The sequence below is a fragment of the Pinus tabuliformis genome, chromosome X (assembly GCF_031772625.1).
Source record: "Pinus tabuliformis cultivar Carrire ecotype Pingquan chromosome X, CPIR1, whole genome shotgun sequence".
Taxonomy (NCBI): Eukaryota; Viridiplantae; Streptophyta; class Pinopsida; order Pinales; family Pinaceae; genus Pinus; species Pinus tabuliformis.
Window position 1 is genome coordinate 759,505,067 of NC_142308.1, and position 12,508 is coordinate 759,517,574.

At 41.4% G+C, this 12,508-nt stretch overlaps 1 protein-coding gene across 3 annotated transcripts in view; it reads right to left on the reverse strand.

Annotated features, from left to right (window-relative positions):
• Window positions 1–12,508, reverse strand: part of LOC149142081 (transcription factor TGA2.2-like) — a 257,623-nt gene that overhangs the window by 132,373 nt on the left and 112,742 nt on the right. For all 3 annotated transcript variants that reach the window (XM_089449662.1, XM_089449660.1, XM_089449661.1), the window contains 2 exons: window positions 10,926–11,131; window positions 10,729–10,803 (listed from right to left, as the gene is read on the reverse strand). In XM_089449662.1, coding sequence (XP_089305788.1) covers window positions 10,729–10,803; window positions 10,926–10,955 — 105 coding nt within the window. In that variant the 5' untranslated portion in view covers window positions 10,956–11,131. The remainder of the gene's footprint in view (window positions 1–10,728; window positions 10,804–10,925; window positions 11,132–12,508) is intronic.

Here is a 12,508-nt window from a genome sequence, read left to right on the forward strand (position 1 = left end):
AGAATGAGTTTTTTGTTTCTTGTTTTTTCCTTGTGCAGCCATCTCTAATTTGATGTATTTTTGTCTTTGTTCACTTGAAATGTTTGGGCAAATGGTTACCCCCACGGAACCCTTTTTTTCATCACTGTCTAGCACCCCACAAAGATGCCTCCTCAGACGGGTATATGAACCCGTATATGGTTTTCCTCCATGACAACCATGAGGGCACATCCATTTGTAAGATCCACCACCCTTTCCCCCTTCAAGTTTGGTCACAAAGGTCCACAAGGGATTTGATGTACCTTTCCCATCTTGTGCTTCAGTGTCCTCTTCAAGTTCATCCCCTTCCTCTTCAAACCCTTCCTCCTCATCATACATTGGGTCACTACTATTAGGACCAAGTTCATCCCCTTCCTCTTCCCCTCTATTCCTCACCCTTGCCATCATTAAAACCAAGAGTGGAATGATACATAGAAGCCAAAAGAACACCATCTTGGAATATGGTGGACAACCTGTAAATAAAGGAGCAAGTAGAAACAATGGGAAAGAGTAGGAGAGGGAGGAGAAAAATACAATTTTTTTTTCAAAAAAACAAGGGAGTTTGGGGTTTGAACTTACCTCTTTAGCTCTTGTAGATGAAGTCCTCCAAGCTCTTGCTCCAAGCTCCTCCTCCTTCTCCTAGCTCCTCCTTCTTCACTCCTCCAAGCTCTCCTCTCTTCTCCTCTCCTTTCCTCTCTTCTCTTCTCCTCTCCTCTCTTCTCTTCTCCAACTCTCATAAACTCAAAGTGAGAAAATGAGAAGAGAATGGGGGCTTTATTCTTTTCTAAAGTCACCCTAGACTCACCCTAAACTAACCTAACCCACCCCCTCATGCTAGTTTAGTCACAAGTTAAAACAAATTTAAAAAAAACAAAGTTAACAAAATCCGGCCGCGGGGTTGCGTTCGGAAGCGCCCGGGAAGCGCTCGGGTGGCGTGCGGTTCCGGGCCGGAATCGTGGCGCAACCAAGTGCCCGAACCGCCCTCCGATCCGCGGTTCCGGGCGGCCGCAACCAAAATTCCAGGAATCGAAATTTTAATTCGGATCCGCGCCACCTCCTCCTCCGATCCGCGCTTCCGACCTGGATTCCGGGACGCTTCGCTTCGATCCGCGGTTCCGGGTTTGGATCCGGCGGGGGGGGGGCGATTCCTGCAACCCTGGTCTATGCACATGCGTAAGGACCCATCCTTCTTCTTCACTAGGACAACTGATTAAGCAAAGGGGCTAGAGCTAGGCCTAATATGCCCAAGTGCCAACAACTCATGGATGGCCCTCTCAATCTCATCCCTTTAAGCCTTAAGATGTTTGTACTAGGTGGTAATCACGGACTGTGCCGTTGGCTCTAACTCAATCGTGTGCTCAAACCCCCGATCAGGTGGCTACTCTGGCAGTATGTCTCCAAACACCACCAAGTACCTGTTTAAGATGGCCTGTACATCAGGGTGTGGTGGTCTGGGCTGACCCCCAGCCTCAGAAATCCTCAACTCTACTACTCACTCAATGTCACCATGCCTCAAGTCAGCCTCTATCCTGTGTGTTGAAACCATTTGTGGTGGGTAAGAGTGCATGCCCCTAAGGACCACCAAGTTTCCATCTAGCCCTGTAAACTCCATCTCCAAATTCCTCCAATCAGTAGTGACCTGACCAAGAGAATAGAGCCGCTAAACACCCATCACCACATTGGTGTCTAGTACATCCACCACAAAGAAATGATCAGTGACTAAATAATCCTCCATAGTCACTGTCAAAGTGGGAACATAGCGTGTACACTACATGGTCTTGTCCCCCTGCACAAGGACTGAGAACCCCACAAACTCCTCAGTCGTGACCCCTCTCCTCAGCACCATCTGCACATCAATGAAGTTGTGGGTGGCCCCACTGTCCACCAAAACCGAGACACGTTGCCCCTATATTGTGCCTCTGATCCTCATCATCAAAAACTTTGATACCCCATGTAAGGACACAACGACCCCTCTTGTTGGTGCGAAAGGGGCTTCCCTTGGCGATGGTGGTCCCCTCTCCATGTGTGCCACACTATCATCTCCACCTTCCTCCAACTCTACATCGTCCTCATGGTCACTGTCAGAGTAGACCTCAATGTAGTGGGACTTGCCCACTGTGCATCTATGCCCTGGAGCCCACAGTTCCTGACAAGTGAATCATAGCTTCCTCCTCCGGAGAACTCTCTAGGTCTCCTCATCCAACTGTCCTCGCCCCTGGTTAGCTCTCGGTGGTCGAACCCTAGTGTCACTCCCCCTCTGTTGGAATTCTTGTCTCGGTGGTACTGGCGCTCTGGTCCTGGGTAGGGCATCCTGCAAGTCTCGCACTCTCCCAACTGCGTCCTGCAAGGTGGTGGGCCTATTGGACTTCACCAATCCCCTCAGTGGCTCTGCTAGCCCCTCTATGAACATGAAAACCCTCCTGGCCTTTGATAAGTCAGGTACCATCACTAACAACCTCAGAAACTCAGAGATGTAGGCCTCAGCACTCCCTGTCTACTTGAGCCTTGTCAACTCCCCAAAATGCTCCTCCGGGTCTCTCCTCTCAAATCGCTCCAACACCCTCCTAGTGAAATCCTCATAGGTTGTAACCCCTGCATGCCCCATCGTGGTTAGCCCATGGAACCACCAGTCGTGGGCTTCTCCCTCTAAATGCAATGTGGCAATCTTAATTGCCTCCCCCTCCATCATCTGGTTGAGTTGGAAGTAAACATCTAACTTCTCAACCCATGCTTTCGTTGAGCTCTTGGACGAACCATCGAAATTTGGGAGGAACAATCTCCCCATGGTGTGCTGCAAATCGGTACCATGCGTGTAGCTTCCTCCGCCTTGCCCTTTTCCCCTGTTATTACCTTTCAGCTGACAAAAGTCCCTGAAGGTAATGGCCTCTCTAAAGTCAGGCCCATAGGACTGATACTCCACAAAATAGTCCCCCATGGGCATCTCCTCCTGCCCTTACGGCCCTCCAGCACCGGATGCTATAAATGTGGGAATAGTGGACTTGGGTGGTGTGTTGGGAATGAGGGTGTGTTGGGAACATGACCCCTTTGGTGATGCGAATTACCAGAGCCCTCGCCAATTTGGAATCCCCTTGAATCCCTTTGCCCCCATTGTTACTGCAATTTTGTTGCCTCAGCTCCTCAATACCCTAGGACAAATCTTGAACTGCCTTGAGAAGATGTTGGGCAAACTCCTCCTCTTTACTCCTTTTGTCTCCCTCCTTATCCCCCATGTTTGGCACTTCGACCTCTGGTTCAACTATCACCGAAGCTGGGGTAATTTGTAGCTGCCTCTCCATGCTCCTGTACCTCTGCCTCCAGTAAGTCACGTTTTGTTGGTCTTCTGGTGTCATAGACTAATGTTGCTCCCACAAGCTAAGCTAAGACTATGAGCTCTGATACCACTATAATATTCCTAGTGGAAATTTATAATGATAAATATCGCAAAAACACACAAAAATTTACAGCGCATTAAACAACCAAAAATCTCCATAAACTGTGTTGAGCTAAGCCATTTTATTGATATAAGTGTTGGGTACAAAGGTAAGATCAAAAAACATGCACCTGGGCTTGCCCAAGGCAAGCTAACAATGTCCAAGTAATGAAATCAGTTGCTCTAACATGTAATGTGGTTGTCCCCAACAATCTTTGTGTTGTCCCAGTGAAAATTGCATTGTTGATTGCAAATAATAGCTACTAGGGCCTCCTCTGATGCTCAGAAAATTTTAGGAAATTAACCCAGGGCTCTCCACCAATAACCCACGAAGGAATTGGCCAATTGTTAGCCTCGGAAATTCGGCCCAATTTCCGCTACCTCCTCCAACTACTAGGTATTTCAACCCACCTGTGAATAATGCTGCCAAAGGCTCCCCAAATGGCTGGAAAACTCAGCAAATTTCCCTTCTTGACTGCTCCCACGATCTCAGCCCCAATATTGACCTCCTCTAAGTGTCCCACGTGTAGCAAGTGAAGGGACTGCGCAGGCCTACGCTGCCTCTGTTGAAGCTGCTCCAAGAACACATTGAAATGCCCCTAGATCAATTTGAAGATGAATGGAATTCCCTCCTAGGGTTGGCACTTGAAGTCCACCAAAGCAAGGGATGAGACTCTCGCCTAAAAATCTCTTGTGCTCAACAACACATGTAGAATTGGCCTCCAGCTCAAGCGTGCTAGTCAAGGTAAATGCTCAAATGATCAAGAATGCCCAAAAATGAGTGCCTTCTCTTTTTGTCAAAGTGCTTCCCCAATTGCCCATGTGGGCCCAGTCATTCAAACTCCCCATCAATTTCCTCCAAGGAGTGCTTATTTCCTAAGGGGGCTGTATTTCTCCATGAGTGGTCCCCACTTCCCACTAGTACTTCCATTTTCTTCCCTATCTCTAATGTTTGGTGCCTTTCCTTAGCTTCAAAATTAAAGTGGAGCTCCATAACCCACTTTTCCTAAGTACAAATGCAAAATAAGACAAAATGGCCAAAATCGATATTTCCCCTTAGCAATATTGCTAAGTGGGAATATCACAAGTTGCACCAAGAAGGCTAGCAGTTGTAATTCTCCATATTTGTTGCATAATAAAATAAACCCTCATCTGTTGCACTAGTTTTTCCTTCGAGGTTTTTCCGGAGACATTTAGTCCAAATAACAGTGTCGAATTTTTATGTGTGCATCTATTTCTCAATTCCTATTTTTACTTCCACAACGTAATTTTATTGTGAAGAATGCATTAGTGATTTATTCGTTATTTTCTGTAAACAAATAAATAGCTAACAGTTAGAACAATAAACTCCAATTTAGTGCATTTGGGGAAATTAATATGTTTATATATATATTGATAAAAACACCATTCAATTTTTATCAATATATATATATATAAACATTTTACATTGTCGACGTACTTACTAGTATTTTCTGACGAGGGTTTACCCGCCTTTCCCTTGAAATAGTTGTTAGTCTTGTCGTTACTGACATACAGTGGTTTGTGAAGTTTATGTTTTCGCTCGATAATTATGGCTGCATGTCTGGCCTCCTCAATAGTTTTGGGTTTATGCAATTTTAATTCTTTGCGAATGTAATCTTTAAGGCCACAACAATACATTTTTAGCAACTCCTCATCTGAAAACCCTCTCTACCTTACTGCTAATACTTCCCATTCGTGAGTGTATTCACTCATTGATCCTTTTTGCTTCAGGTGAACAAATCTCTCATAGACATCATCATCCTCCTCATCATGAAACCTTTTTAACAGAGCGTTTTTAAGGTTTTGCCAATTGAATGAGCAACCCATGCATTTAGATGACATCCACAAAAACCAATCATACGCTTCTGCTTCTAAGTAGTTGGATGCAGTCACGACTTTTTCTTGTTCGCTGAGCAGAGGGTTTGCTAAAAAAAATTGCATCCATCTTATTTACCCATACGACAGCGCCTTTAAAGTTCTTACCATCATACTTCGGTAATTCATTTTTGATTTTAAGATGGTTCCTTACGGAGGAATGAGTATAATATTGGCTTCCTTTGAAGTGAATTTGGGGTATTTGTTGCTTCTCACACCTCAGGAAGTCATCCTCTAAAGAAGTCTCCCCTTCTGGAGTCTTGGGACTCTGTGTAGCTGAAGGTGGATCAGTCTCTCCAAAACACCAGCTCATCAAGTTTTCTAAGGAAGAGATATCGTCGGCCATCTGGTCCTGCTTACTAACTGACTTCTCGACGTTATCCAGGGATTTATTCAGCTTGTTGATGTTCTCTTGAACCTTTTTCATATCGTCATTGTTGTTGGCCGCCATTTTGTTTTGTTTTTTTCTTGAGGACCCAATTTTTTTTTTAAATATTAATAATAATAATTTTTTTTAAATAATAATAATAATTATTATTATTATTATTTTATTTTTTTAAATATTAATAATAATAATTTTTTTATTTGTTTTTAACTATAGTTTATATTATAGGCCCATGGGGCTTTGGATTGACGGTGAATGGGTGCATTGTTAAGGCACTCCTTGCGATAGGTCACTGGTTCAAATCCCCCATGGGTGCTTACCTACCACAAAAAAAAAAAAACTATAGTTTATATTATAAAGTTTCAAATGACATACAATCAAATTTTTTATTTTTAAAAGGAATGACTAGACGTCACCCTTCGGTCCGGTCACATCCGTTGACCCTAGCGTGACCCGTATCTCTGCGCAGAAATATCGTGGTCACGGGACGGATTATACCAACGAATTTGAGTGGAAGACGCAACATCAACAAGCCGTAATTTAACAAAACAGTCGCAATTTAACAGCCGCTTCCATGGAAGACACTAAACCACGCAGACGGAATGCACCACGCAGACAGAATGTAGACAGCGGAATTCGTGGCCGGCTGTTCCAAAACTACGGTCTTTAGATGCTCCTCAACGCTGATCTATGCAGATGGATTTGTAGACAACGGAAAACGTAGAGTAGGCTGCAGATGGGAGGCCGTAGGGCCTGATGGCCAGTAGGACGTAGTGGGTGTCACCGATCAGAAGCTGGCTCTGGTACCACTGTTAGCAATACAAATGTCTAATTTGCTGTAAACTGATAATAAAACACCAGGTAATTCTGAATGTAATATGTTTATATATATATTGATAAAAATTGAATGATGTTTACAAGGCTGAGGCAGTGCTCCTTAAATAGGAGTTGACTCGCCATGCCTAATCAGAGAGACATGTCCTTTGGGGACTGATGTCTCTTCATTTAACTAATTATTTGCTAATTAATTGATTATAATTAATAATTTATTTATTTAAATAATACTTTAATATTTTAATATTTTATTTAATTGTTATGATTTTAAGTTCATAACAGTTTTCCTCATAAAATATCATTTATATGTATCATTCCTTTCTTCTTGTAAGATAATTAGTTATTTGTTAAATATATATATATATATATATATATATATATACTGTGAAGTCCCTTTCCAATCCATAGCAGCAAGGAGTTCAACTTAATAACCTATCATGATCCCTATAAGTTATAGTCGGGAAAAAATGGGATCAACCAGCTAATTATTAGATAATTTAATAATTAAATAAAAGGTGGTAAGTTACTTTAGAGAATAAAGTGATCCATGGTATTGATAACCACCTATGGTATTTTGAGGAGGAAAAAAGTTATAAAAAACATAGGCTTGAGGAAAGGATACGTGTGAGATTTGATTTGTGAAATCACTTGGAGCTCAAGCAAGATATTGAGCGAGGGAAAACCCTTATGCAGTGCCCAGCTTCGGTGTTGAAACTATACACCTTAGTGGTAGCAATTAGCTTCGGTGGTGAAATATCCACCCTAACTAGTCTATGAATTATCATCTTTACGAGGAGGCTTAATTGCCTATTCAGAGAGGCCAAATTATCATCTTCAAAAGGGAGAATTGCTTATTCAGGGAGGCCAAATTATCATCTTCAAGAGAAGGTTTAATCGTTATCTTTAGGTGAGGCCGAACTATCAAATCTAAGAGGGTGAATTGCTATTTTTCTAGTGGAGACTGAGTTGAGAAAACAAGAAGGCCGAACTGCTATTTTCAAGAGGAGATCAAATTGATAATTTATGAAGGCCAAATTGATTTCCCAGAGGAGGTCGAATTGACTAAATCACAAGGCTGAATTCATAATTCTAGGAGGACTGAATTGTTGTTTCCGGGAGGGGCCGAATTGACTTTTCCAAAAGGGCCAAATTCCCATGCTTAGGAGAGTCAAATTATAATCTACAGGAGGGCTGAATTGTTCCTTCTAGGTGGGCTGAATTAATATCTCTAGGAGGGCCAAATTGCTAATTGTTGGGAGATCAAGTTGTAGGAGAGCCAATGAATTGCTGAGAGAATATCCAGCCAAGCATTTCCCGATGATTTATCCATCAGGTTTTCATCAAATAAAATTGATGTAATTTTCCTCTCAGAATTATAAATAAAATAGTTGGGGTTTTGCAATAGAATTATTTACAAGCTTTGTATGATGTTTTCCCCAATATTTTCATTGTGGCCAGGGGGGGTCACATCTCTAGACATTCCTGTTTTGGAAACTTCCAGATGTTTCTATGTTTTGTGCAACTTAGCTTTTACATAGTTTGAAAAGAAATGAGTGTAATTTATGGTAGAATTGGAAAGTCAGGCCCAAGGGCATGACAAAAGTCAAAGGCGTGCAGAGCTTCTATGGGGTTTCATAGTCATGTTTTTGCCTTATTCAGCCTGTCTACCCACTTTCTTACAACATTACCATGCAAGCATATTTATTTTAGTGTACAATGCCAATGAGATTGCAATCACTCAAAATAAGCATTGTATGTCTTGTGCTCATACTGTTGGAATTTCTAAGTTTTACTCGTTAGAAATTCTTCCTATACTATCCGGTTTATTTCTTCCTACTTGTTTAATTACTTAACAAGTTATTTATCATGTAAATACTAAAAATAAACACAAGTACAGTATCAACATCTACGGATCATCAACTGAAAGAAAACAAGCACACAAGTGACACGTTATTTTTGGACCAATGTCCCCAGAATAACCCAATGTGAGAAAACCGGTGCAACTATTCAGAGGGTTTTATTATTATGCAGTTTTCAAAAAACAACTAGCGTGCCAGAAATGGCTCACCCAACAGAGAATGCCGTCAGCAGTAGTACCTCTCCTCGGAGACAGATATTCCGGTCGATTAATCACCGGATGAACGATACCACAACAACAATTGCAGCTTCCACTGCTCTACGTCACTCTGATAGGGACTGCATCACCCTACCCGGCTCACCAGCACCCAGTCTGTCCCACGAAAGTCCTCCCAGGGTTGCCTCTTGGCCCTACGTCAGCTCTGCTAGCCTCTGCGCAGCTATTGAAGCTTGAAATGGCTCACCCAACAGAGAATGCCCTCAACAGTAGTACCTCTCCTTAGAGACAGATATTCTGGTCAATTAATCACCAGATGAACGATCCCACAACAACAATTGCAGCTTCCACTGCTCTACGTCACTCTGATAGGGACTGCATCACCCTACCCGGCTCACCAGCACCCAGTCTGTCCCACGAAAGTCCTCCCAGCGTTGCCTCTTGGCCCTACGTCAGCTCTGCTAGCCTCTGCGCAGCTACTGAAGCTTCTGCGTCAGCCCTCAGACCCTCTGCGTCACACACGCTGGCCTCTCCTGGCTCTGCGCTGCTCCTAGCTACCTCTGCATCAACCTCTCCAAGCTCTGTGTTGTCTCTCTGGTACTAACTCTGCCTCTCTGCTATGTATTCACTACCCCTCGCTACTGATCATTGATTCACTTTTGCTTAGCAACCCCGCTCTAGCAAAAAGAATCACTGATCACTCTGGTGTATTCTCCCACTAACCCTCAAGCCTCCTCTTATACTTTTCTCGTTGGTCCATCAACGGTCGAGATTAAATCTCTAATCAACAGCGAAGATTAGATTTGGCTTGATCCATGACTTTTGGAACATTCTAACCCAGTTTTATATTAATATCCATTAATATTTTATTTTTCCTAAGTTTAGACTTAGGAACTCCATGAAAAATATTAATTATTTTAATATCTCCCAAACCGGTTAGAATCTGCCCAAACCATTTCTGGGTCTTGGAGATCTCATTTGCTTTAGCCTCTCCACCAATTTTCATGGCTAGAGCACATCCGATGCTACCCCAAATCAACACATACTAGTGCATCTATATTTCTCCTAATTTTCTGTTTCTCTAACTATGCATCTGATACAAACTTGGGAGCAGTTATGTTTTCAGGAGTCTTCTAATATTCTTCTACATCCCATTGCCTATATTAATTGCTCTATATCACCTGCTGAATGATATTATTTTGCTACTCAAAAGAAGAGTACTGTTCTCTGGGCATCAGATAAGTTTCACCCATCCAAATTTTGATGCACAATAGAACTGGATTAATCTGCCATTTCCCACCTATTGAATGCAAAGGATTTAAAAGGATCATTCAGTACCATTTTCTTTTTTGTTAGTGAGGAGGCAGAGGAATGTTGCTTAGAGTTACAGTTGTCCTTCAGTTAAGCTGCAGCCCACACTTTCTTCACTCAACAACATTTCCACATAAAATCTTCCCATTGTACTATCAAGCACTTTTATTCAATTGCTGTATACTTTCCCTTTTTCACCTCTGCTTGGCTCCAAATCAAAATAAATATCAACCAGTAAATGGTATCCTTTATTTTCTCCAACCATGTCAATGTCTGCACTTCAATTTACTATCTGCTCTTTTCTTTTAGCACATAAAGCCCCAACTCAGAATATAAAGAACTGCATTAGGTTTCTTTCCAAAAGTAACATCTATCAAACTGTCCCAAATTGCTTCTTTTGATGTCCTTTAATGACACATCCACTGAGAAATGCAACTTCATGTGATGGGAATGCCTGAGCTTGTTAAATAATGCATGATATTGTATTGAAAAGTATGCAAAAGCAAAGCCCAGGGAAAAAATCGATCTTGAAGATCATTTCAACGAGGCAGGAAACAAAAAAAATACATGCAAAAGTCATAAGAATAATAGAAGAAAGAATAATATTCAAAATAAAAAATAGAAAAGAAAATATGCCGAAAATGGACAACTGGTTAAAAATCTTGGAAAGGAATATTCAGAATATGCTAATAAAGCCAGAAAGGCCTCTTGAACACTAGAAGAAACATATTACAAGAGACAAGCTAAGATTGACTGGTATGCTAGTAGAGAAGCTTCTACCTTGTTGTTAGGTTGGTTTGCTTCTTGGTCAGACCTTTTTGATCTTGCAAGCGTTAGCTGATTTACATCTTCTGACTGAAAGAGAAACATGTTTTAACATATTAATTGAGAGTAAATCCACATAGGATCTTCTCAAACAGTCTAATATTTTAACACACCAGCCAAAGCATATTAATTAAAAGGATTCCATATCCCACCATATTATCCACCTTCACATCTGCTTCCATACTTTTGGAGGTTCCAGTTTGTGGACTATTTTGTGTCCTGAAGGAATCACCCGAGGTTTCCAGTTGATGAATAGATGATGAGCTGGCTGGTTGCTGCTTTAAGCAATATACTGTGCGTACTGTGAATTCATATGTGTTGCAGATGAGAAGCTAACCCAAGATGGCTATGCATGTACCTGAATATGATATACATGATATATAATGTTAGCATAAGAAATGAGAAGATCAAAAACTATAAAAACTAGAAACACAATAAATTATGTGTACCATACTCTCATCTGGAAATTGGGAGTCCTATGCTATTAGGGAAGAATTACATCAATATGTCCAAGTTCAAGTTGTACTCTCCTAAACTTCTATCCAGAACATAAAAAAAGAAAGGAAAAAGGGACTAAGTAAAAATTATCTATATTGTTAAGCTAGAATATTCAAAAGAAAATACAAAAAAGAAAAATATAAAATAAGAGTGTGGGCAAAGGATCTAAATTGATCCCTTTGTGTTAAAGGAAGCTGCTTTAGACAATCAGCCAATGAGCCTCTATTTCAGAAAATTCAGAAAATTCTTCCTTGTAGGAATGTGCCCTTCAGATTCAAAAAGGTGTGGACGAAGCTTTTGGATATGAAGGGAAGAACCAGAAATGGCGGCAAGAAAGAAAACTGTAATGTCCCCATCCGCTTGAGCACAAGATACCTCCTCACTAGCCTAACTGTCTCCTACAGGCTAGCAATAAGAGGGAGAAATTGTTATGGAGATAGAAGAGTATTGCCCAAATTTATCTCATTATTAAGTAATAAGGGGCAAATTATTATTAATTAAAAAAAGGAGCAAAAATATTACTAGATAAAAGGGGTAAAAGTCGCTTAGAAAATAAGTGACTTAATCAATTAAATAATTAAAAAGGGACACATCTAGGAGGATGGAGAAGGTCCAGCAGACGCTTATAAAAGGAGGGAGGAAGTCATTTCTACACATCCTATCTTATGATTCTCATTTTCACTTGGATTGAAGCTCAAGCGAGTTTCAGCATTGAAGATTTAAAGCGAGATCTTCACACTGGTTTCAGTGGAATCTCATTGCCACCCTAGCTAGATCACCATTCAATTTCGGTGGACTCTATTGCCACCCTAGTTGGGTTAATCTCCAGAGATTATTTTGAAAATCTAATTTGAGTTTGATTGCAGGCATTCTTCAGCATATTTTGTCTTTTGCAGGAGGGTGAAATTCATATTGTTTTCAAGGGGCCGCGTTTGTCTTATAGGAGGGCCGAGTTTCTTCAAAATCTGTAGCAAGGGAAAAAAGGGAATGAGCTCATTCATCTGCAAATCGAATCATCAAGTGTGGGAGGCCAAATTGCATAGTGTCTTCAAGATCTGAAGAAAGCCGAATTATCTCTTGTTCCAGAGACCAAGAATCAGCATTATTGGCAAGGTCGAGGGCATTTCTTAAGCCAAATTCTTGTCTCAATACCCAGGCCGAGCTCCCTCGGCTTGGAGAGGGCCGAATTCCATTCAAAAAGGAGTCGAATTCTTCAAAAGATCGTGGCAAATTGCAG